At 40.2% G+C, this 23,392-nt stretch overlaps 1 protein-coding gene across 1 annotated transcript in view; it reads left to right on the plus strand.

Annotated features, from left to right (window-relative positions):
* The window catches only part of DNAH11 (dynein axonemal heavy chain 11), an 851,888-nt gene that overhangs the window by 194,489 nt on the left and 634,007 nt on the right, over positions 1-23,392 (plus strand). Inside the window, 3 exon segments of the mRNA XM_053715724.1 lie at positions 2,125-2,208; positions 3,609-3,767; positions 14,183-14,305. Coding sequence (XP_053571699.1) covers positions 2,125-2,208; positions 3,609-3,767; positions 14,183-14,305 — 366 coding nt within the window.

Consider the following 23,392-nt stretch of genomic DNA (forward strand, 5'->3'; position numbering starts at 1 on the left):
GAGAATCCCGCTTTCTTGGACTTCGTTCCTTTTTTCCTGATCCATTTTGGGGTTATTTGGATTCCTGGATCTCAGGGCTGGTCGGGGTGTTCCACGGTAGTGGGAACTTGGGCTGTGTCTTTGCTCCATCTACCTGACTGGATCAGAGTTGGCCTGGTTTTCAAAGTATACTCGTTACTGCTGAGTATCCCATGTAATCTAGGGGTTACCTGGGTGGCTTGCGCCTCAAGGGTGTGGGTTCATACGCAGCTGCTGACGTTGTATTTCTAATTTCTGGTGCACCTTAGGATTGCATTCCCCTGGTCAGTTTTCCAGTGTACCCATGGATTCTCTGATGGGTTGGCAGTGCCTCTGTTTGGCGTGCGACTTGTAAGGGGGTCCTTTTTCTAGGACATTTGCGTTGGGGATTTTTCTTCCCATTAAGCCGGTGGCTTCAGGCCTTCAGGACAGTTGTTGTCCTTCCAGTCACTTTCCTTTTCATGGGGAATATTCTCCTTCCTCTGGGCATGAAGTCCTTTTTTAGGACTTCTCTGGGTCAGGAGGTATAGGGTGGATGTGGTTCTGCCTGGGGCCTTGCCGGTTTCAAGTCAGACTTTAGGGCCTTGTTTTGATAGATACTTAACAGTCTATGGCTTTGTCTGTGGTCAGTCAGGTTGTACTAGTACTCTGGAGGGATGGCTATTCCATCTTTACGCTCGTTCCTGTATCAGTTTCTGGATTCTTTTGTTCCTGTACTTGATCACTGTGGCTGGGTTGGTCCAGCTGGGTATGGATCTGCAGGTCAGACTGTCCGAGCGGTCTAGGGGTTGCAGTATCCCTTGTATGTGACAGATTGATGAGTCTAGCCTGATAGCTCAGTCTGCTGGGAGATGGTTTCTCTTTTCTCCTTGATCCTTCACAGGAGATGGTTTACTCTTCCTTTGGGTTCTGAGGGTATACTCTCCTTCTTGTGAGGCCTTGATGGAGGCTTGTGTTCCCCTTTTTAGGGGCCTGAGTGTAGGTCCGGCGGCTTAGGTTGCCTGGAAAGTGTTCTCTGTTGAGGGACTGTTTTTGTGTGGTCTGTTTCTTGTGGACTGCTTCTTATTCTTTCTTGCAAGCTCCTTTTGTGTCGTCCTGTTACGGACTCTGTGTTCTTGAACTTGAAGTTTTTGCCTGGGTCTATTACACGCGCTTTTGTGGTCTAATACTTTGGTATTCTATGGGTGGGTGCAGGGAGGGCTTCAGTTGCGTCCATGCTTGCAGGATGTTGGGGAGATATTTATCTGTCTCCATGTCCGGATTATCCCGGTTTTCGCTTCATATTGGCGTGGCCTCCTTCTCTGTTTGGGTCATTTTAGGTCTCAGTGAGCTGGGCCCACAAACACTTAAGGTGTTCTTTTCGTATTAAGAGAACCTTTTAGTTTCCTCGGTTTTCCTTTGCCTTGTCCCCTTGGGGTTTTTGGCTGATTTTAGCTTCATCTGAAGGGTGATTGGTGGGGGACTGTCTGTTGGGCGACGGTGTCTCTTGGAGGACTGTTGGCTCAGTCGAGTCCATTTTGGTCTCTTGTTTGGCTCTGGACTACCTGTGAGTCAGTGTCAACTGGGCTTTTTCTTTCAAACTTTTCTCTGCTTCAACAAAGCGGGATTTGCGGGATTTTTTATTGGGTTGTGGTTCAGGCCTGGTGCCCTCAGTTTAGGCCACCTATTGTACCCTCCCGTCTGGGCATTCAGTGTCCTCTTTAGCTTGGGTATTGATTTCCCAAAAGTAATGAATGCAGCTGTGGACTCTTTCCATTTAAGAAGAAAAACATAAATTATGCTTACCTGATCATTTCCTTTTCTTATGATGGAAAGAGTCCACAGCTCCCCACCCGTAATTTTATGTGGGGCATCCTTATATTCTTCTGGCACCTTTTCACCCTGATATTTCTTCTACTGTTCCTTGTTCCTAGTCAGAATGACTGGGGGATGAGGGGAGTGGGAGGAGTATTTAAGCCTTTGGCTGGGGTGTCTTTGCCTTCTCCTGGTGGCCAGGTTCTTATTTCCCAAAAGTAATGAATGCAGCTGTGGATTCTTTCCATCAGAAGAAAAGGAAATTATCAGGTAAGCATAATTTAGTTTTTTTATATTTGTCTGTATTTTCAGTGTAGCATTGATGACTGGATTAAAACTCAGTGGATGCAAATTAATGTGGAGCAGATGGATGTTGAACTGAGAAGATTTGCAAAGGTAACTTCTTTCCTGTTGTTTTTTTTTCTGAAATAGCCATAATACACTATCTTATTATTTACATTGTATTGGAGAGATGGGCATACTAATATATCTTACATTTATTGAATAAACATCTCCCTGTTCTTTCTTCCCTTGTCCATGTGCTGTGCTTGTTTTACCTGACCCATTCTACCTCTGTATCTTTACAACTTTCTCTTTCCATATCCCTGAACCTCCATTACTCTCAATGTTCCCATCAAATGACCCCTTATTTCTTCATTTAATTTATTTCTTATATTTTTGTCATCAAATTCCGCTTCCCTTAATAAGTCTCTCCGATTTATCCACTTCTTTTGTTCTTTTTCTTTCTTTCTTTCTTTCTTTCTTTCTTTCCTTCCTTCCTTCCAGCATCTACTCACATTTGAATTATTGTCTCCTGAAGTCTCCTTCTAAGTAGTATTACAGATTCTGTACTACAAAAAGGTGTAGTCTTCAGTATCCTTTCAACATCTATTAATTATATATGTAAAATGTACTTTCTTTCACTACAACCAGGGCTTTTTTTGCACTTTATAGGCAGAAAATAGTTCTGATAAAATTCCCTTGAGTCTCAACATTTTGCCTGACTACATTTTCCCATATGTTCACAAATCCCTTTCACTACATTAAATTCCCCAGTTTATATTAGATCATTGGTTAGATTTACACATTTTATGTCTCTCTCCCAAGGAGTCCTTGGGAAGAGATGGATCCTCTCTTTTTCACCATGTTTGCAAGTCACAGAACCTCAGACTTACTCAGATGGCACATTTGTAGCCACTGCGTTACCAAAAGGACTACACTTATTCTTTCCTTGTACGGGACCAATGTTAATATAGTTAATATGTGTGTATGGGAGAAGTAAATTAAGGGAGAAAGATGATTGGCAGAGAAGTGCATATTGTGTGATAAAATGCAGGGTGTATATTAGCTGGAGATAACATCAGACATTCCATATATGTAAAAAACAAAACAAGAAAAAACTATTGTAATCCCATAGCAAACATTTTGGGGTACGATGCAGCCACTGACCCACCTGTTGCCCATAACTGTCATATCTGTAATTTCTCTGTATGACCTTATGTGTCCCTAGTCCTGGCTTTTGTTCTTTCCACTTTTCTGATAATACATCCTATGCTTAATTTATCTTCTTCCTGTTGCCTCTCCTCTACAAACCCTTCACTTGAGATTGGTCACTATACAGTTAAAAAATATTTTCATAATGGGATCCATATTAATCTTAGAGTATGTTGTGAGGTGACAGTCTGCTCTTAAGATGTGTTTTTTATTCATGTAAAATTTAATTTGTAATTACATTTGAAGAGACTTTATTTTCTAAGATAGTTCCTAAACATAGCCAATCATTTTATTTTCCACAGGAAATGTGGTCACTAGACAAAGCAGCACGCTACTGGGATGGATACATGGGCCTAGATTTAACTATAAAAAACCTGATCACTTCTCTAAGGGCTGTAACTGATCTACAGAATCCAGCAATTAGAGAAAGGCACTGGAACCAGCTAATGAGAACCACAAAGGTCAGGATATTATCTTTTATTATGTTTAATTTAAAAGGCCTTTATGTATACAGAATACAGTATATAGATTGTTTAAAAACTACCACTCTAATTATATTAAGGGTGTTTTCTGTATTAGTATGAATAAAACATTTCCAAGTTATACTTTTAAAGTATGTAAATAATTGTTTTTTTTATTTTGATTTCTTGTTTTGACCGGTGATGGTCTCATTCAAAACCTCTCTTATCAAGCTTTACTAATTAAGGGACAGTTTACACCTTGGATTAATCTGCAAATAGCCTTGTGCACCTTTTCTATATCATAGAGCAGGAACAGTAAAAAAGTTATTTTAAAATGAATATTATTTCTGGCCACTTTGAAATGGCTTCCAAGCTCAGTCCACTGATGACATCACGATCTGAGCTGCATATGGAATCAAATCGCAAAAGGCTCACTAGTTGGGTTCAACAGACTGTATTCTTCAGCAGAGTGCCTAGATGCAGCCCAGAATGTACACAGAAAATAGGGATTAGGGTTCCCTGAAAAGAAATGCTGGTTAGCACTCTTTGCCCAGACCGATTCTGGAGGCAAAAAATGTGTAAAATGTAACTTTTATTGAACGATTAAAAGATGGGAAATACAAACAAATTAAAATCCCTATCATAGGCTAAAGAGGTGTATCAATTAAAGTGTGTCCCTAAATATGGCTATTGGCCTTTTTACATTAATATCATATTAGGTGACACAGTTTATAAATAAAGACTTCTCTAATGTATGTTCTTTATCTAGGATCCGTGGTGAGTCTGTTGTGGATTTTGGTCTGTTGGACTTAAACCTTTAATTTCATAATATTGTATGATTTGTACTATTCAGTTGGCAAAGGTAACATTGTAATATTGGTGAGGTGTTTATACTATTAACTTATGTTATATGTAATTGTTTGATACCGCCATACTGTTGCTATATTATGATTCGTGTGATGAGAGCAGGATGTGATGTCACTAGTTGGGGACGGGGCTTAGGTCCGGTAGTCTGTGTCGCAGTTAGTTAGTGAAATCAACCTGACTAGATGTATGTTTCTATGCTCTGTAATAAAATAGAGTTGTACCATCATTGCTGTGTCCTGCATATGTCCTGCATCTCATGACATGGTGTCAGAAGTTCTGGCCTGCGCTTCTGTTCCTGATCAATTGCAATGTCAAAGTTTACCCCACCTGAGCCTTTTGACTTCTCTCAGCCTGCAGCTTGGCCCACATGGCGTCAGCGGTTTCAGCGCTTCAGGATTGCATCCAAACTGAACAAGGAGAGTGGTGAAGTACAAGTTAAATCTCTTTTATATTCTATGGGGAAAGATGTGGAGCCAGTGTTCAATGCTTTTACTTTCCAAGAAGGGGAAGAATTTAACTTTGATATAGTTATGGATAACTGTGCCCAAAAGAAATGTGATTCATGAGAGAGCTTGTTTTCACAAACGTAATCAGCGTGTGGGAGAATCTGTGGAGTCATTTGTGCTCAGCCTGTATGAACTAGCTGAATTCTGTGAGTTTGGTGTTGCTAAAGAAGAGCAAATCAGAGACAGAATAGTTATTGGAAGTGCAGATGCTGAAGTCTCACTGAAGCTGCAGTTAGAGCCTGATTTAACATTAGATGGGGCTATTAGGATGGCCTGCCAGAGTGAACTGGTGAAAAAGCAGAGTGCTGATCTGAGGTCTGAGAGTATTGTGGATGAAGTGCAACAGTCCAGAAAAACTGCTAGTGAAAGGCACAGTGTGAGCGGTAGATCTAAAATAATGGAAAGGCCTAGAAGTGGATGGGCGCAACATGCCCGATGCACACGGTGCTACCGTGCCCATGATCAGAGTGTTATATGCCCGGCCAGAGATAAAAGATGCAGAAAATGTAACAGAATGGGCCATTTTGAAGTGGTGTGTAAAACTGAATACATTAAGGAGATGCAGGTGGACAGTGACCAGGAGGGTCAGGAAGTGTCTTTTGTGGGGTCCGTTGTGGAACGGCCAAGCTCAGAGGAAGATTGGAAAGTTACTTTTACTGTAATGGGAGCCAAAGTTGATTTTAAGATTGACACAGGAGCAGATATCACTGTAATGTCTTTTGCTGAATTTATGAAACTGCCTCGACAGCCCCAGCTGGTAAAGGTTACTACAAATGTCCATAGTCCTGGTGGCCGCATTGATTGTGTGGGGAAATTTCTTGCCAGCTGTGAGTACAAGCAAAGAAAGTTCACCATGTGGGTGCATGTGATTCGAGGTCAGTGTGTTAACAATTTATTGAGCAGAAAAGCAGCCTCTGACTTGGGCCTCGTTGCCAGAGTGTATGAGATTTCCGAAGATATGTTTGGCGAGTTGGGCCTACTGAATTGCGAACCAGTCCGTATAGCACTTAAAAGTGACGCAGTCCCATACAGTATTTCTACTCCCCGTAGAATTCCGTTCCCGCTCATGCCTCAAGTGGAGAAAGAGCTTATGCGCATGAAGTCTATGGGGGTTATTGAAGAGGTTGTTGAAGCGACTGATTGGTGTGCCCCCAGTGTTCCAGTTGCAAAGAAAAACGGAAAGGTGAGCATCTGTGTGGACCTGAAAAGGTTGAATGAGGCAGTGAAGAGAGAGAGATTTGTCCTGCTGACATTAGAAGATATAGCTCCAAAGTTGGCTGGGGCGAAGTTCTTTTCCACATTAGACGCTTCTAGCGGCTTTTGGCAGATCCCCCTGTATCCAAAGTACCGCAAACTGACTACCTTTATCACACCGGTAGGTCAGTTCTGCTTCTGCAGACTCCCCTTTGGGATATCCTCCGCTCCTGAAATCTTTCAAAGGGAAATGAGTTCTCTCCTGAGTGACCACGTGGGCACAGTGGTCGTCATGGACGACATTCTAGTGTATGGGTCTACAGTGGAGGAGCATGATCAGTGTTTAAGTTGTGTGCTACAGGCTATCAAAGAGTCTGGGCTGAAGCTGAATAAAGAAAAATGTCATTTTAGGAGAACTGAATTATGTTACTTTTGGCATATCATCAACGGGGATGGCATCAAGCCAGACCCCGAGAAAATTCGTGCTATTGAACAGATGAAAAGTCCTTCTGATGTACATGAGCTGAGACAGATATTGGGCCTTGTAAATTACGTGGGCAAGTTTCTTCCAGATTTATCAACAGTTTTACACCCTATCACAGAGTTGCTTAAGAAAGACGTTGCCTGGTCTGGGGACCTTCACAAGAAAAAGCTTTTCTGCAGGCCAAGTCCCTGCTGGGGTTTGCCCCAGTGCTGGGGTTCTACAACCCTTCAAAAAAGACTGTGGTTAGTGCCGATGCAAGCAGTTATGGGTTGGGGGCTGCACTCCTGTAGTTAAATGAAAATAAACTACAGCCCATCGCCTACTGTTCCCGCACACTGACGGCTGCGGAGTCAAAATACGCTCAAATTGAGAAAGAGTGCCTGGCTGCAGTTTGGGCCTGTGAGCGCTTTCAGCGTTATCTAGTGGGTTTGGAGAAATTTAGTATGGAAACTGACCACAAACGGATAGTCCCTCTAATCAACTCTTATGGCATTGACAAAACACCCTTGAGATGCCAAAGACTTTTAATGAGACTGCTCAGGTTCAATGTTCAGGCAGTGCATGTGCCGGGGAAACTGGTTGTGGCGGATACACTATCCAGGCTCCCGCTGGCTACTGCTGAAGAATCCTCCTCAGAATCTGATGTGAAAGTGTATGTTGATTCAGTTCTGGCCTCTAAGTCCATTTCTTCAAGGAAACTGGAGGAAATAAAGAAAGAGACATATTTGGACACAGATCTGCAAGAGGTTATAAAGTACATAAAAGAAGGCTGGCCCGAGAGCCGGGCAGCCTGGATGTCTTTAAGTGCTTACCAGCCAGAGAGGTTGCAGCTCATGGAGCTGGAGGGGTTGGTGCTGTTCCAAGACTGCATTGTAATTCCTGTCAGCATGAGGAAGGAGATGTTAAACAGGATTCACGATGGCCACTTAGGCATTACAAAGTGCAGAGAAAGGGCAGCTGCAGCTGTGTGGTGGCCTGGGATCAGCTCCGACATTGCAAATCACGTGTCTAAATGTGCCTTTTGCCGGGAACGCCGGCCTGCTCAGAGAAGGGAGCCCTTGATTTCTACTCTGCTGCCTGCGGGGCCGTGGCAGAAAATAGCTGCTGATTTGTGTGAACTGCACGGAAAAAAGTTCCTTGTTGTGATCGAGTACTATTCCAGGTATTTGGAAATTGCACCCCTGAATGATATCACAAGTCAAGCCGTTATCATTCGCCTGAAGAGCTTGTTCGGCCGGTGGGGCATTCCAATGGAGCTGGTGAGTGATAATGGTATGCAGTTCGCTTCTACAGAGTTCAGTGCTTTCAGCAGGGAATATGACTTTGTACATTCCACGTCAAGTCCACATTATCCGCAGGCCAATGGAATGGCTGAAAGGGCAGTTCAAACATCAAAATTCATTCTAAAGCAATATGAGCCGTACCTGGCCCTCTTGTCATATAGGGCGACGCCCATTCAAGCTACCGGGTTTAGCCCGGCACAGCTGATGCTAGGACGCCAGATTCGCACCACTTAACCCTCAGTGGGTGTCTTCAATCCGCCTGGCCCTGTTCCTCTGGATGAAGTCCTTAGGAGGGATGAAGAGGCCAAAAAGGGTTATCGTTTCTTCTACGACAGGAGACATTCTGTCAGGCCCTTACAGGAACTGAATGCGGGGCAAACTGTCAGAATTAAACTGGATGATGAGAAGAAATGGAAGACGCCTGCTACGGTAGTTGGCCAATCTCCAGAACCAAGGTCTTATACAGTCCTTACTGAGGGAGGGACGGTTACACGCCGTAACTGAAGACATCTTCAGCCTGTACCTGAGAGTCTGGAACTGGATGCCTCAGTACCACCGCCGGTGGGATCCCCTGTTCTAAGAGAGGTGCCTTCCCCTCAGCAAGATCACAGCGGGTATATATCCTTGCCTCCAGCGGACTCTAATTCACCATCTTCTGTATCAGAGGACAGTTCATGCAAAGTTACATCAAGCGGAAGAGTGGTGAGACTTCTGGCCCGATATAGGGACTGACTTTAGCTAGAACAGTGACCGGAAGTATGGGCAGAATAATCCCATGGTCACTGTGGACTAGGGTAGTCTACCCCGATGTCCAAGTCAGGATGTAATTTATGTGTTTATATTTTCTGAACCTATTTGTTTATATATTGTTCGAAAAAATGTTGTTGTATACTCTGTTCGTATACCTTGTTATTTGTTATATTCAAATGAATGCTTCGCCTTTGAAAAAGGTGAAGATGTGATGAGAGCAGGATGTGATGTAACTAGTTGGGGGCGGGGCTTAGGTCCGGTAGTCTGTGTCGCAGTTAGTTAGTGAAATCAACCTGACTAGATGTATGTTTCTATGCTCTGTAATAAAATAGTTGTACCATCATTGCTGTGTCCTGCATATGTCCTGCATCTCATGACAATTCGTTCCTAGTAACAGATTGTACTCACAAATTGACTAATCAATCCGTATGTTTCTATACAATGTTCAGTATAAGCATCTTTTGCGTTATTCACGTTAACCATGTGTCAAATGATGTATACTATTTGCTATTTGAAGCAGCACTTTCTATAAATAGCCTGTCTCTGATTGTATATCTGTGATTGTTGTAGTAATATCTATTAATTTGAGGGAGTGTTAAATATTTGAAAGTATATTGGGCATAATAAGAAATTATCCACGTTAACCCTAGCACCAAATTCTATTCTTGGTGAATAGACGGAGCAATTGTGTTATGCTCCACCATTCCTTATTTTGCATATAATTAGAATTGTATGTAATTCAAATATTGCAAACAGTTAGGGCGTTGTGAGGTTAATGTCTATGCCTATATAAAGTTGACTGTGTATTCCCAGTCTTATATTCTCTTTCACAATAGGTAAATGTTTTTAGGTAAATAAAAAATAATAAACATAGTTCACCGTACTATTTTTGTGAACTGTGTTTTCGGTCACCTTATGTGGATGTTCAAGTTTTTAGGTTATGATTATAATATACGCATGGTAGTGATAATTGCACTATTATCACACTCTGTTACTCACAATGTTACATCTAACACGTCTTGTTATATTGTTTGTACTGCTCATATAAACCCTTTCACGGCCATCATGCATGGATATTCATGTTTTTCATGTAGTTAAAATGGCATATAATTCAAATATTGCAAGCAGTGTGGGCGTTATAGGGTTAATGTTTATGCTTCTATAGACTTAACTGTGTATTACCAGTCTTGTGTTTTCTTTAACAATTGATAAAGGAAAAAGTAGTTTACCCTGCTGCTTTCGTGAACCGTGTTTGCGGTCACCATATGTGGATGTTCTAGTCTTTTAAATATGGCTATAATATACTCATCGTATTGCTACACAGCACTATAGTTGCACTCTGTCATCCACACTGTTACATATGGCTGAACTGATTTATAGTTAAAATATTACAAACAGTTTTAGCAGTGCAGAGTTTATGTCTTTACTTGTACAACATATGATTGTGCGTAACATGTCTTGTCATTTTATTTTAGAATTTTGGCTAAGATTCTAAAGTAAATAAGAAAATTCCCTGTACTGCTTATATAAACTGTTTACTGGCCACCATCACTAGATATTCAGGTCTATAAAGATTTTTGAGTTTTCTCTTATTAGCTTAGATAGATTTAAATTAAAATTCAACAACAATTGGGGACCCCATCGTCCCTCTCAACCCCCCTGACGCGTTTCGCCTGTTAAGGCTTTATCAGCCTAGAATGTGATGTCATCAGTGGGCTGAGCTTGGCAGCCATTTCAAACTGGCCATAAACAATAATAATTTTAGAATAGCTTTTTTACTGTTCCTGCTGCATGATATAAAAAGGGTGCAGGAGGCTATCTGCAGCTTCATCTAAGGTAAGACTTTAAGATGACTAAGGTGTAGACTGTCCCTTTAGTTCTTAAAGGGACATTGTACCCAAATGTTCTATCATCCATATTAAAGTTCAGCTTTTAAAGGGACATTAAACACTAAGGGCTAGATTATGAGTGGAGAGCTAATTATTGCTCACATGCTAACTGTGCCCAACTAAATGTTTTTTTGGGTGTGTCGGATACCTTCTACATCCCTGTACATATTTCACATTTTCACATTCCAATGTTCTTCACCTACAGGAAAATTTATTTTTCATTCTTAAATACATATATCTATATATATATGTGTGTATATACCTACACCTGCATATCTATTCCTATATATATATATATATATATATATATATATATATATATATATATATATATATATATATATATATATATATATATATATATATATATATATAAAAAAGCATAAATATGCATGTTACATGAACAGTATAAAATATATATAGAATTAGAAAATAATATGCTTTTTATTATTAACCCCTTAAGGACCATTGCTGTTTTAACACTTTTGAGGTGTTTGTGTTTAATTTTCCTCTCTCTCATTTACTGTTCCCATACAAATTATATACAATTATATTTTTTTTTCAGGAGAAGAAGGGCTTTCTTTACATACCATTATTTGTATCGTGTCATATAATTTACTTTTAAAAAATGATAAAATATGGTGAAAAATTGAAAAAAAAAAACGTTTTTTTACTTTTGCTTGATTTTTTTTTTATTAAAGGACCAGTCAACACATTAGATTTGCATAATCAACAAGTGCAAGATAACAAGACAATGCAATAGCACTTAGTCTGAACTTCAAATGAGTAGTAGATTTTTTTCTAACAAATTTTAAAATTATGAATATTTCCACTCCCCTTGTACCATGTGATAGCAATCAGCCAATCACAAATGCATATACGTATAGTCTGTGAATTCTTGCACATGCTCAGTAGGATCTGGTGACTCAAAAAGTGTAAATATAAAAGACTGTGCACATTTTTTTTAATGGAAGTAAATTGGAAAGTTGTTTTAAATTACATGCTATATCTGAATCATGAAAATTGAATTTAACCTGAGTCTCCCTTTAATCTACAAAAGCTAATGAAAAAAAACGCTAAATAGATTCAAATTTTGTCCTGAGTTTAAAAACATCCAGTGTTTACATCCTTTTTTGCTTTTTTTTGCAAGTTATAGGGCTATAAGTACAAGTAGGACATTGCGGTTTCAAAATATATATTTTTAAAATGTATCAATAGTGACATTGTAACACTGTAACAAACATAATAATTGGCTGTTGCTATCTGCCTCACATGCCTGGCAGATAGTAACAGCGGTATTTCGGCGGAAGCGATCTCTGATCGCTCCCGCTGCTCGTTTTAAGTCATGACGGTTAAGGACTGTCGTCAGTCCTCAAGGGGTTAAATATATATTTCTATATCTATATATATTTTATACTGTTCATTGTTCATGTAACATACATATCTATACCTATATATCTATAGATATGCAGGTATAGATATTTACACAAATATATAGAAATATGTATTTGAGAATGAATAAGACATTTTGCTTTAGGTGAAGAACATAGGAATATAAAATATATGCATTTTGTTCATCGCAATTTTTTAATTTAGATCCTAATGCAGTCGGGTTAGCGGACAACTAAGTTTGACATTTTGTCTAAGGTGGTTTCTTCTGATGCTATAAATGGTGAGATTGTTGGTTCTTCTTTTTGTCCTAATACAAAGAAGAGGCTTCTCCATAATTTGAATAGTTAAAGTTTAATTTTCAAGCTAAGAATTTTAGACAATCTTCCAGCTTGTTTGTTAATTTTTCTGGTTCTAGAAAGCTTCAGAAGGCTACTGCCATTTCATTGGCCCCTTGGTTGAAGATTTTGATTCATAAAGCTTACATGGAGGCAGGTGTCTCCTCTTAAACGGATTACTGCCCATTCTACCAGATCAGTTGCTGCTACCGCAGTTGATCAAATTTGCAAGGCAGCTTCATGACATTTTCTAAATTCTACCATTTTTGCGCTAATTTACAAGTGAGGTACTATCTTAACGTGCGCTCGTGGCTGCTTATCGCTACCGTGAGCTCACTTTTACACTTAGCACTAGAAATCATTTGCCAGAGATCAGACCTCTGGTTAACGAAAAAAATTACCCCAATTGCCCCCAAAATAAAGAGGACAGTACAGTAACATCAAATATAAGTATGGCCATTTTTTTTAAAACTGCACAAAGCAGTTATAAGCGGTTAAAGTGAGGGGATTTAGGCTGTTAGAAAAAAAAAAATGGCACATAAAGTGCCTTTACCTGGAGGTCAATGGTGGACTGTGATTTCTCTATAAATATATATGTATATGCTTATATACATATATATGTGTATATACACATATAAACACACAAATATATATGTATATAAGCGTATACATATATATATATTTATTTATTGCTGCCCAATTCTGCACGATTTGCCCCCTGCGCTGCATTAGGTGGTTTGCTGTGGCTGTCGGTATGAAAACGAGGCTCCTATTGGAACCTTATGAAAGCACGCTCTCATGAGCGCTTGGCTTTCGGAAATCACAGTGCACCACACCTGTAATACAGCGCACATTTAAGTGCGTTTTTATTACTGAGTAGAGTGCAAATATTGTGTAAGCGTAATATTGCGCTACACTCATAATCTAGCCGTTTATATTTTTGCTTCTTCTAAAGCAGTTTTTGGTAGAGAATTCGTTCAGGCTGTTTCTAGGCATTAAATATTTTGTATTTATTTTTTCTTCATAAAAATACAAAGAAACAAAAAAACAACAAATAATCATCCAATGTATTTAGAATAGTATAAATCTGGTCCTGCCCAGATTACTTGTGGACTCCACAGCTTGAGTATTAGTTCCCAGGAGTAATGGATCATGGACTCTCACACCACCTTTATAAAAGAAAATATAATTTATGCTTACCTGAGGACGTTAGTATTACCTGAGTACTTAGTATTGTTTGAGTATTGTTTATCTTATGTTATTTGCTGTGGCTAGCTAGAGACATATAAAATTAGATTCATGAGCTTTTGCACTGATCAATGTATAATTTTATAGCATTACTAAACATGATTGGGGGTTCATTGTTAAATCTAATCTCCTGTGAAAGGTACATGAAACTCAATAATGTTCTGTCATGATTCAGATAGAGCATACAATTTTAATCAACTTTCAAATGTACTTCTATTTTAATTTGTTTTGTTCTCTTGGTATCATTTGTTTAAAAGCATACCTAGGTACGCTCGGGGGCTGGGGGCTAGCTGCTGATTGGTGTTGCACATGTATGTCTCTTGTCATTGGCTTACCTATGTGTTAAGCTAGCTCATCTGAATCATAAAATAAAATTGTGGGTTTAATGTCCCTTTGACACCATAATTGTGAGATCTCTGTCTTGTTAATTATAGAAATGTGTAATGATGTGTATTTGTCTCTTGCAGGTACAATTTGTAATGAGTGAACACACCACCTTATCAGACCTTCTAGCGCTACAGTTGCATAAAGTTGAAGATGAAGTGCGTAATATTGTGGACAAAGCAGTGAAAGAGATGGGAACTGAGAAGGTACCTGTTAAAAGCAATATCTCTATCACTCCATTTTATAAAACAAAATGTTTTTCTCTTCTTCAATCATTAGTTAGTTGTCTCCTTTTTATTTACCTAAGCCAGTATTTGCAATCAATGCCATCAAAATAGCCATCACTTGGCAAACTCCATTCATTATGAGCTTCTCTCACTTATATGGATACTCAGGAAATCAGCTGTGAAGATGTAATTATATTTAAAGCTGCTGCAAGTTGGGTTAGTCTCTCTATCTCTTCTGCCTCCACTAGGTGGTTGATTTTTGCTGCAGCCTCTTATTTACGTAGCTTTTCTATAGACAATACATTTTTATAGTCACCACTAAATGTCCCAATCAAAAGAAGGTCCAAGACAAAGGTGCCACTGAATTATCCAAGATTATTGCTGATAGTCTTCAGATCACGCGCCATGGTATGCTCTTCCCAAAGAAAACACCAGACACTAAAATATAAAAACAAAAAGGCAGTCGAATGGCACAATATCTTAGTTCTTATCAGGTCACACAGTATACACACCAAGAAAAAATGCTCAGAAGAGTAGCTCACTTCAAATAATGCAGCCTTTGTGTATTTGTAGCTCTCCAGCTAGCCACGGACGTCTGGGGGAGGGGCACACTTTTGCAAGCACACAGCTAGACATACTCTTCCATTTTGCTTTGCATCTAGCTGTGTGCTTGCAAGAGAGTGCCAGACTTTCTATGTGTTGTGTTAATATTTTTGTTTTGTAATTTTGTCTATGGGCTGTGCGCCCAGACTGGCCTGGAGCTAATTGCCTGAGTCACTAAAAGCTGTGAAGCTGTCTGAATGCTGGTGAGTACCCATGGCTGTGAGTTTTGCACTGGCATGGGAGGTGCACCCGGTCCGGTTTAAGAGTGTGGTCCATTTCCGTGTTTTGTATGTGTCTAGGTAAATTACAAAGGGCCTGTGTCACCCTACTTTGTATCTCAGTGTGTTTGGTTGAATGCATGAATTGTGTGGCTGTATGTAAGATCCCAAGGAGGAAGATACCTTGACGTGGTCCTTGGCCAAATGCTGTAACTCTATGTTACAGCCCCAGAATTATTATTTTTTGTCTGGCTCCTAGATTTTGCAAATCATATTTGTCAAACCCAGCCTTATACCTAAGCATAAGCTTTTTTTATGCCATTTGTTTAAAATGATGTGCAGTTAGTTTTTGTTAAATGAATGGAAACGTTTTTGTGCTACAGGTGAAAAACTTCACCTGTAGCCTTCTACTTCTAGAGAGCCGTGCTAATGCTGACACTTCTTCACAAAGCCCCGGGCCGCACTAATAGGAGACTTAGTATGGTGGTTCACCTGTGCTAAAGAACCTTCTCCTTTAAAGCAGGCTCTGCGAAGAAGGGTCAGTATTAGCGAGGTTCTCCAGTAAGCTAGAGGTAAGTATTTAAACCCTTAAAGCTAATTTAAAGGAAGTAAATAAATACTGATGAATTTCATATTTCTTTATTTTCCTTAAATGAGTTTGCATTTGTTCGGATATTCGAAAACAAATATCATGTTATCATTATGAATTCACATTCATAACTAAACTAATACACAAGCCTACTAAGGGTATAATTCTCTCCCCCCCCCCCCCCCCCGGAAAAATTTCTGTGACCGCCCATACAGCTAGCTACCTCAGGTGCCACCTAGGATGTTCTATGTATGGTCTCCTGGATTCTAAATAGGGTTCCCGATCACAATTCTGGATACCCCCAATATTCACATCAAGATAATAGTTAAAAGGGTCCCAAAAAATTTAAGGGGTCTTTATTTAAAATTCAGATACAAATTGTAATAAAATCAAGTATTCCTACAACACTTCGCTAATGGTGCTGTTTCCTCAGGCAGTATAAACTAAATTACAACACACACCTTTTTATACAGCCATCATGCAAACAGTTTCTAATTGCTCTAATACTAATCGGTGGGTACCGTTAAAAAATTATCCAATGAGATTTCTGCAGTTTCTGCAGCCCCATAAGGTCCTTTTACTAAAGAAACAATCCCAATCAGGACATAATTTCCACACGCTCTAACAGCGTCTTGTCGGACTATTAATTGTGTGATCAGAGGGCACCACCCATATACGTCATTAAACGGACAGTCAAGTCCAAAAAAAATGTCATGATTTAAATAGGGAATGTAATTTTAAACAACTTTCCAATTAATTTTTATCACCAATTTTGTTTTGCTCTCTTCGTATTCTTAGTTGAAAGCTAGTTCTAGGAGGTTCATATGCTAATTTCTTAGACATTGAAGACTGCCTCTAATCTGAATGCATTTTGACCACTAGAGGGCATTAGTTCATGTGTTTCATATAGATAACATTGAGCTCATGCACGTGAAGTTACCCTGGAGCCAGCACTGATTGGCTAAAATGCATGTCTGTCAAAAGAACTGAAATAAGGGGGCAGTTTGCAGAGGCTTAAAAAGAAGGTATTCAGAGGTAAAATGTGTATTTCTACAACAGTGTTGGTTATGCAAAAAAGGGTAATAAAGGGATTATCTTTCTTTTTAAACAACAACAATTATGGTGTTGACTGTCCCTTTAAGTGTCCGCAGATTAACCCGCTTGTTACCTTGAGCGGTTCATAACAAAAAAATGTAATTAAAATGTGATCCATGGCACACTGTAATTATTAATGGGACACACCAAAAGTAATGTGCATATTAAATATATATATATAAAAACATGTTAATATATATATATCTTTAATATACAGTGTGTATATATATATATATATATATATATATATATATACAGGTATACCTCACTTTACAGCGATTCGCTAATACAGCGCTTTGTGGAGCTGAAGTTCAACCTCCAAGCATTTTGAAACAGTGCTGTAAATCATTGGGAGATTGCGAGAAAAGTGACTGGCACCATTTTGTTATGCTTAGTTCACTCTGTTAACTGCATTGCAGTGCAATCTGTGTCTCAGTGCTATAGTCTGGCAAATTTTACTACAGTAATTGTCACTATTTTACAGGTACAGTATTTATTGAATACTAATTGAATACTGTGTAGTGCGAGTGTTAAACTAAACATAGCACTATTGCACCCCTAATATATGTTAGTTCAAACATGTTTTTAAGATTTTAAACACTGAAAAGAAAGCTAAAACTGCCTTGTTTCACTTTAAGGCGGTTTTCACTTTACAGCGGGGCTCCGGTCCCTAACCCGCTGTATGAGCGGGGTATACCTGTGTATATATATATATATATATATATATATATATATATATAGTCAGGTAGAAAACAGCACTCTCTGGACTTAAGTTTTAAACAAATAGTTTAATTAGTAACGTTTCGGGGAATGCTCCCCTTCATCAGACCAACAACATACAAGTGAATCAAACATTTATGTACACATAGACCCCTCCCCCTAGTGCAAAAACCGCCAAAAACTGGTTGTCATGGCAACCAAACCCACAGTGCAAAGTAAATACAAATAATACAGCATATAATCCAGCAAGCAATAAATAAAGCAGTCAATAACGCAATAATCACACCTGTGAACCCACAGATGCATGATCCTGGTAAATGGGCAGATATACACTGGGATATAAAATGTGAACTAGAGGATACAGACATATGCCAAATGATGCAGTACAGAGTATGAGGAGGAATCCTAGATAACAAACCAGCATCGAGCTGTATAAATTCTTCCTATTCAATACAATTTATAGAACAGTAACACCTTCATTTAGAGCATAATGGCATATCTGTATTAGCCATCTGTAACTAGATCCGTTCTACATTACACATAATACATTCGCAGTGACACTTAATGACTACCACTGATAAGGCATAAGTAACCCTACTTTAGGGATCAGACATTAACCTCAGTCCTAATGCAATGTGTTAATAGTAAAGAGAAAGCATTGACCGTAGTATCAGATCGTAACCCAGAGGGATCATTCCGTGTAGCCGTGTCAGATGCAGGCCCATGTTAGTGCTTACAGTCTGCACCGCGCATCGCACAGCTAAGTAGTGCGCATGCGTATCGCCCAGGGGCGATCCGCCCCCAATGCTCCCCAGAAGCGTTACCATAGGCTCAATGTGACAAGCCCCTACTTAAGTGCATGTAAACAAATAACACATTTATACTCGCTGTCCAGCTATTGGGCAGAGTAAAATACTAAACTAAACTAAAATAAGTCATTATGACTCGGCGTCCGTGAATAAAAATATTCAAATGGGGTATAGGCAAGGGTATACTACGTGTGAGATGTCAGTGACAGGCAACCCAGCCCGCAGTCCACTAGACATAAGACATCTAATCAAAACGGCAGCTTTCAACCCACAGAATACTTAGTGACTCGGCCCGTATAGTGCAGGAGCCCCCATATAGGATGGGTGTAGCTTGATTATAGTAACTATGGTCATAACTCTCAGTACTTGGATCTACATATTAATTGGCCATAATGGGACAAAGCCCACCATGACGTCATAATATGTCTGGGAGTCACAAGCTAGCGCACACCTTTACACAGAAACTGGGTAGCAGATACCAATAGGTTAGGGCAAATCCCGCCTAGAGCATACGGGAGGGAAACTTAGGTTATCTATCATGTGAGGCAATATTATAATGCACAAATACAATACCCAACCTAATCGGGGTATTAACATACTTCCAGGACAAATCAGCATAATAAAACGTATCACATAAAAAGCATAGTGTGTTAACCCACCGGGGACAGTGGTTAGAAAACCAGAGAAGGATGCATATAAGCGGCCTGACCAATCTAAGTCAATATTAAGTGACAAATCCCTGATGGCAGCATGGGGTGTGCTCAGACAAACACTCATAAAGAATGTTTTGGTAACCAGGGGAACGACACATACCTATGAAGAAGATAGGTGTGCTACGTGCAGCCACATCTACTTTACAAGGTGGAAAACACACAGCATCAATACACATGTAGCAGACAAAAATTAACCAAACACACAGTAATAAAGAATACAAATAAGAATGAACAATCAAAAATCATAGAAAACAGTGCCAGTCTATTTCCATATTCAAACCTCTGGGATGTATGGTGTCCAGTTTAAAGATCCACTCCGCTTCTTTTTGTAGGAGACGTGTGTCCCTATCCCCGCCCCTCGGGAGTGGGGGTACGTGGTCAATAAGCTTAAATCTAAGGTCTGCAACAGAGTGACCCTTTTCCATGAAATGTCTGGCCACTGGCTGGTCACTCTTGCCTTTTTCAATTGCTGTCCGAATAGCGCTCCTGTGATTGGCCATCCTTTTCTTGATGTCGTCTGAGGTTTTACCAATGTAAAAAAGGCCACAGCTGCAATTCAACATATATACCACAAACTTCGTGGTGCACGTAAGATAGTGCTTGATCCTATAGCTTGTATTGTTGTGTGGATGTCTGAACTGCTTACATTGCAACATAGAGTTGCACGTCACGCAACTAGGGCATTTGTAGGAACCTTTTTTGGTGATTGGTGTCACTTTATTGTAGCTGTCAGTAGGGTCTGTATTCATCAGAATATCTTTTAGGTTCCTTCCCCTTTTGTACCCAATCCTGGGTGGTCCATAGTGCTGGTAAGGTAGTGATGGGTCTGTCTGGATGATGTCCCACTTCTCTTTTAGCGTAACCCCCAGTGTCCTTGTGTTGGGGGTGTAGGCTGTGACGAAATTCATTCTCTTCTGGTGATCACTCTTAGTAACCTCCAAATCCACCTGGGACCTTGCTTCTTTTACAATGTTGCATTTGTATCCTCTGTTGTAGAATCTTGCTTCCATTTCATTTAATTGTAACTCCTTTTTCTCATCAGATGTATTATTGCGACAAACTCTCAGCATTTGTGCCCTGGGGATCGCCTTTATGAGTGATCTGGGATGGTAGCTGGAAGCGTGTAGCAATGTATTTCTGTCAGTAGACTTTTTAAATAGGGTAGTTCCAAGTTTGTTGTCAACCTTATAGATTCTCAGATCAAGGAAATCAACTTCGTTGTAGCTGGAAACCTCTTTAAGTTGAACCTGTCCCCCTCTTTCATTCAGGGATAAGACCCATTCACCAAAGGACTCGATTGTTCCTCGCCAGATGATCACGATATCATCAATGTACCGCTTGTAAAAATATACCTGTTGGTTGTCATACACCTTGAATATATTCTCTTCAACATACTCCATAAAGAGATTTGCAAATGCAGGTGCCATATTCGAGCCCATGGCTGTTCCCATGAGCTGCAAATAGAATCTTCTCTCAAACTTAAAGTAGTTCAATTTTAGGCATAAGGATAAGAGTTCAACAATAAAACCTGTTGGTGGTCCCACATAGGGGCACCTCTCAAGGCAGTTGGTGATTATCTCCATCCCCATTTCATGCGGTATAATGGTGTACAAGCTTGTGACGTCAAGACTAGCAAGCACATCACCTGGTTGTATATCAGTCAGTTTGGTAAGATACGTGATAAGAGCCGAGGAGTCCCGTAGGTAGGATCGCATATTAACAACTAGAGGTTGTAGCAAAGAATCAACAAATTTAGCCAAGGGCTGTAATAATGACCCCTGTGCTGAAACTATGGGGCGTCCAGGTGGGTTTACCAACTGCTTGTGTATCTTTGGTAATGTATACAGTATTGGTCTCACCGGGTTGACAGTTGTCAGCCAGTCTTTAGTAGTTGAGTCTATCCAATTCATTCGAGCTGCATGCTCAATAACAGAATCAATCTGTGTTTTATAAGAAATGGTCGGATCACAGGGTAGAGCCCTATAGGTAGAATTATCCGCCAATTGTCTGTCTATTTCAGCTTTGTAATCCTGGTAGTCCTGCAGGACAACCGCACCACCCTTATCCGCTGGGCGTATGACTATTGTAGAGTCATTCCTAAGGGATTGTACAGCTTCCCAATCACTTGTTGTCATGTTGTTTCTAGTCAGGTCATGTTCCCCCTGTCTTATTCTTTGTTGTACCATGCGAGTAAAAGTTTTAATACTTGGGTTAGTTGTGGGGGGTTCAAATGTGCTGGGTTTTTTTGAAAGGGTGTCTGTTGTCTTCCATCACCTTTCCCTGGAAAAAATCTCCCAATTTTAGTTGTCTCTGGAAACGCATAGAGTCGATATATGTGGCAAAATCGTCAGGTTTGGTTGTCGGTACAAAGGAGAGGCCCTTCATGAGTACTCGCCTTTCATTCTCAGTCAGAACATGTTGGCTAAGGTTGACCGTCACATCCTCCTCCTTCTGCGAGGTAGCGGGGGTCTTCTTCCAAAATCCGCCCCTGCGTGTGTGCGGTCTTCGCCCCTTCCCCTGGAGCGGGTGGTAATGCCTAAAAAAGGCTGTGTATTGTGCTGATTCTCTGTCTCCTGTAGCCGGTCATTCGAATAATCAGTGTCTGATCCAGAGCTGGAATCCACAGTATTCAGTTGCCGGTGTGCATACGTTCTGAACCTCCTTGGTCTTCTTGGTTGATATTGGGCTCTTTCAGTAGGCCCAAGTGTCCACCGGTACACTTTTTTGTCTTTATAATCCTCCATAACATATCCAAGCTTCTTATTTTTAAAGGCAATTAAGGCATTGTTGTATTCACGTAATTGGGTATTAATTTTCTCCATCCAATTATCTGACTTGTCCTGTGTTAAGATATGCCCTTTCACTTCCTCCAGATTGCTGATATCCTCTTTTGCTTTCTGCATCTGAGTTCTGACTTCCTCAACCACTAGCAGGATAAGGTCCAAGGAACATTTGTTCAATATTGCCACCCATTTCCTGCAAAAGTCAGAATTTTGTCTGCCTATGGTGGGCACATTGTTGATTCTAAAACCCCTAGGTATCAGTCTTTTTCTGTGATATTCTGAGAGGTAGATACCATGTAGTTTAAGATCTACCTCTCTTTTCTTTAATTTGATCAGTTGGTTGTACACGGTCACTGCATTCTCAGCTGGATCTTCAGGTAGAATGGTGTCAAACAGTATCCTTGCTGCATCCAAGTCACTCATGGATAGTGTCTCAGCACCCTCCACATCTGCTGGGATTGTTGCTGTGGCCTGCGTGGGTTCAATGTGCTCCATTGTTGCTTTCGTGGTGACCCAGTAATCCCCAGTGAATGTCCACACCGTGGTGATGATATGAATTTAGAACACAAGTCCGGTAATACAACAGAGTGAGGGATCTGATGTTGAACTCGCTGGTGGGTGCATCAGAGTGGTTAATAGGCAAAATGAGTCAGTTGCACTCTCACAAACAGTTTCCCAAGGGCCAGGGTGCTAGAATAGGTGAAATGTAGTCAGGTAGAAAACAGCACTCTCTGGACTTAAGTTTTAAACAAATAGTTTAATTAGTAACGTTTCGGGGAATGCTCCCCTTCATCAGACCAACAACATACAAGTGAATCAAACATTTATGTACACATAGACCCCTCCCCCTAGTGCAAAAACCGCCAAAAACTGGTTGTCATGGCAACCAAACCCACAGTGCAAAGTAAATACAAATAATACAGCATATAATCCAGCAAGCAATAAATAAAGCAGTCAATAACGCAATAATCACACCTGTGAACCCACAGATGCATGATCCTGGTAAATGGGCAGATATACACTGGGATATAAAATGTGAACTAGAGGATACAGACATATGCCAAATGATGCAGTACAGAGTATGAGGAGGAATCCTAGATAACAAACCAGCATCGAGCTGTATAAATTCTTCCTATTCAATACAATTTATAGAACAGTAACACCTTCATTTAGAGCATAATGGCATATCTGTATTAGCCATCTGTAACTAGATCCGTTCTACATTACACATAATACATTCGCAGTGACACTTAATGACTACCACTGATAAGGCATAAGTAACCCTACTTTAGGGATCAGACATTAACCTCAGTCCTAATGCAATGTGTTAATAGTAAAGAGAAAGCATTGACCGTAGTATCAGAGCGTAACCCAGAGGGATCATTCCGTGTAGCCGTGTCAGATGCAGGCCCATGTTAGTGCTTACAGTCTGCACCGCGCATCGCACAGCTAAGTAGTGCGCATGCGTATCTCCCAGGGGCGATCCGCCCCCAATGCTCCCCAGAAGCGTTACCATAGGCTCAATGTGACAAGCCC

Source organism: Bombina bombina, chromosome 5, assembly GCF_027579735.1.
Source record: "Bombina bombina isolate aBomBom1 chromosome 5, aBomBom1.pri, whole genome shotgun sequence".
Taxonomy (NCBI): Eukaryota; Metazoa; Chordata; class Amphibia; order Anura; family Bombinatoridae; genus Bombina; species Bombina bombina.